Below are 2,302 nucleotides of genomic sequence, written 5' to 3' on the forward strand. Positions count from 1 at the left end.
TTTTTAAGACAGAGTCTCACTATGTTGCCCAGGCTGGAGTGCAGTGGTGCAATCTCAGCTCACTACAACTTCTGCCTCCCGGGTTAAAGCGATTCTCCTGCCTCCAGCTCCTGAGTAGCTGGGATTACAGGCGTGCACCACCATACCCGGCTAACTTTTGTACTTTTAGTAGAGACCGGGGTTTCACCATGTTGGCCAGGCTGGTTTCAAACTCCTGACCTCAAGGGATCTGCCTGCCTCAGCCTCCCAAAGTGCTCAGATTACAGGTGTGAGCCACTGCGCCTGGCCAAGAGAATCCTCTTTTACAGTTTTCCATGGCATTATAGACAAGGACTGATGCTGTGCTATGGGTCAGGAAGACAGAAGTCTGAGGAAAGTCAGACCCCATGCCTACTTATGAAGCAGAACTCAAGCCCTTGATCATCGAGTCCGGTAATCCTTAAATGGGGTGAGGTAAAGAGAGAAACAGATAACTCCCTGAGTGGAGGAAGACTGCCTAAACTGTTATAGGACACCTCCTTCTGTCCAATTCCCTAGATATCCCAAGTCCTTGGTTAAATATCACTAAATTTTATAATAAAAAAATATTACTCATGGGACATATAGTATCCCAAAACAAGGTGAAGGTAAAAGAAACGCAGGTGAGAACCACTGACTTAGTCCAAAACCCTACTGTACAGATATCTAGGAATATTTGAAGGAGACATTAATTCAATATTTATTGACTATCTCATGCATTAGAGTAAGTAGTAATGTGTCCAAGGCCAAAGAGTGTGGAAGGGAGTAGGGAAGAGTAGCAGCCCCAGGTAACACTTAAAGCAGAGATACAGGATCTACTAATTCCTGTTCTTACAGAACTAGTGATCAAGCTGTTTTAAGATCCACACCAGAAAACTGGCTGATGCTAATCAATGCTAGAAATTCCCAGGAATATAAAGTCTCTCACAGGTAAGCCACGTTGTATACCCAGCAAAATGTTTTAAAGGGTAAGAGAGAAGTACACAGAGGATAGCCCAGAACTCTGGGTTCAACTTTTGACCTGTTAAATAAAAGACCTATCCATTGCTCTGAGAAGGGTAAGAGTATACAAGGTATGGCAGAGGCTGCTAGTTGTACCCTGATATTCATTCTTGTCTTCTGTCATAACAACATGACCTCCCGTTTATAAGCGGTACTTGACCATCCAAAATAAGAATTACATTTCACAGTTTTCCCTGCAGCTAGATGTGGTCATTATGACCAAGTTTTACTAACAGAAGATGAATGGAAATGATGTGTGCCCTTGAAAGATTTGTCTAGCCCTGCCCTTTCCCATTTCCCTCTTCCACTGGCTGGAATGTAGATGTGATAATAAGCCACCCCTTAGGTGTTACCCTCTATCACATGGCCCAGAGGCTATACCATCATATGGTACATCTAATCACTATTATTTTGGGTCTCTACTAGAGTAGTCAAACCTGTAGCCCAATTAAGAACAGCAACGAAGAAAGGGCAGGGGCAGAATCTAGATGACAACCACCACCACCATCATCACAAAGGACATCACTAAATCATTCCTGCTGCTTGTCCCTGTTGCCTGGGTACTCACTGGCACGCCATGGGACATGAGGGTGTTGGGATTCATGAGGGTGACAAGTTGGTGCAGGAGGTCAGGCTGGCTATCAAATAGTTCAGGTGTCAGCTTCTTCATCACCTCTTCCAAATGTTCTGCTGCAAGTGAGGGCACCCCATACCAGGTCTTCGGCTCACCCCTGCACAAATGGAAAAGGGACACACACAATCACACCTTGGTCATGCAGGGAGCCCACACTGACTTGATTCCCTGGCTCCCCAGGGCCCCACTCACCAGTGGAGGTAGTTAATGGAGTAACTCCAGTGATCCTCAATATGCCAGCAAAAGGCTGAGAAGACCATGCCCACGTAGAGCCAGGGCACCTTCATGCCAGAGATATCTGCATTGATGTGGCACAGTACAGACTGTTCCAACACCGGCATCACATTTAGGTTCCAACCACTGGTAGCATACTCCTGCCAGGTCAGGTATTTGTAAAAGGGCATGAGGGTTATGCTAAGGAACTGAGATCTTAAGTCATTTTCTTTAGCCTAGGGAACCTTAATTTTGAGGTCAGAGACTTTTTTGAAACATCTTAAGAAACATATAGGTTTTCTCCCTACCTCTCCACCAAAAGCAGACATACAAAATTTCAATTCTATTCACTTCAATTTCTGCAAAATTTACAGATATATCCATCTACCAAAATACCTGCAAGTTAAAAAAAATCCTGCTCTGGATCAAAATGTA

At 44.4% G+C, this 2,302-nt stretch overlaps 1 protein-coding gene across 1 annotated transcript; it reads right to left on the reverse strand.

Moving 5' to 3' along the window:
* Positions 1 to 1,489: 1,489 nt before the first annotated feature.
* LOC108520295 (lysine-specific demethylase 5C-like) lies at positions 1,490 to 2,058 on the reverse strand. The gene is made up of 2 exons (XM_017859623.1): positions 1,847 to 2,058; positions 1,490 to 1,751 (listed from the first exon to the last, which is right to left on the reverse strand). The coding sequence occupies exons 1-2, from the start codon at positions 2,056 to 2,058 to the stop codon at positions 1,505 to 1,507; spliced, it is 459 nt and encodes a 152-aa protein (XP_017715112.1). The 3' UTR covers positions 1,490 to 1,504.
* Positions 2,059 to 2,302: the final 244 nt, after the last annotated feature.

The sequence above is a fragment of the Rhinopithecus bieti genome, unplaced genomic scaffold (assembly GCF_001698545.2).
Source record: "Rhinopithecus bieti isolate Rb0 unplaced genomic scaffold, ASM169854v2 scaffold_51744, whole genome shotgun sequence".
NCBI lineage: Eukaryota > Metazoa > Chordata > Mammalia > Primates > Cercopithecidae > Rhinopithecus > Rhinopithecus bieti.

Coding starts and splice junctions, on each gene's coding strand:
- LOC108520295 (XM_017859623.1), bottom strand. CDS start 2,058: ATGCCCTTTTACAAATACCTGACCTGGCAGGAGTATGCTACCAGTGGT. Junction 1,752..1,846: donor TCCATTAACTACCTCCACTG/GTGAGTGGGGCC, acceptor CCATTTGTGCAG/GGGTGAGCCGAAGACCTGGT.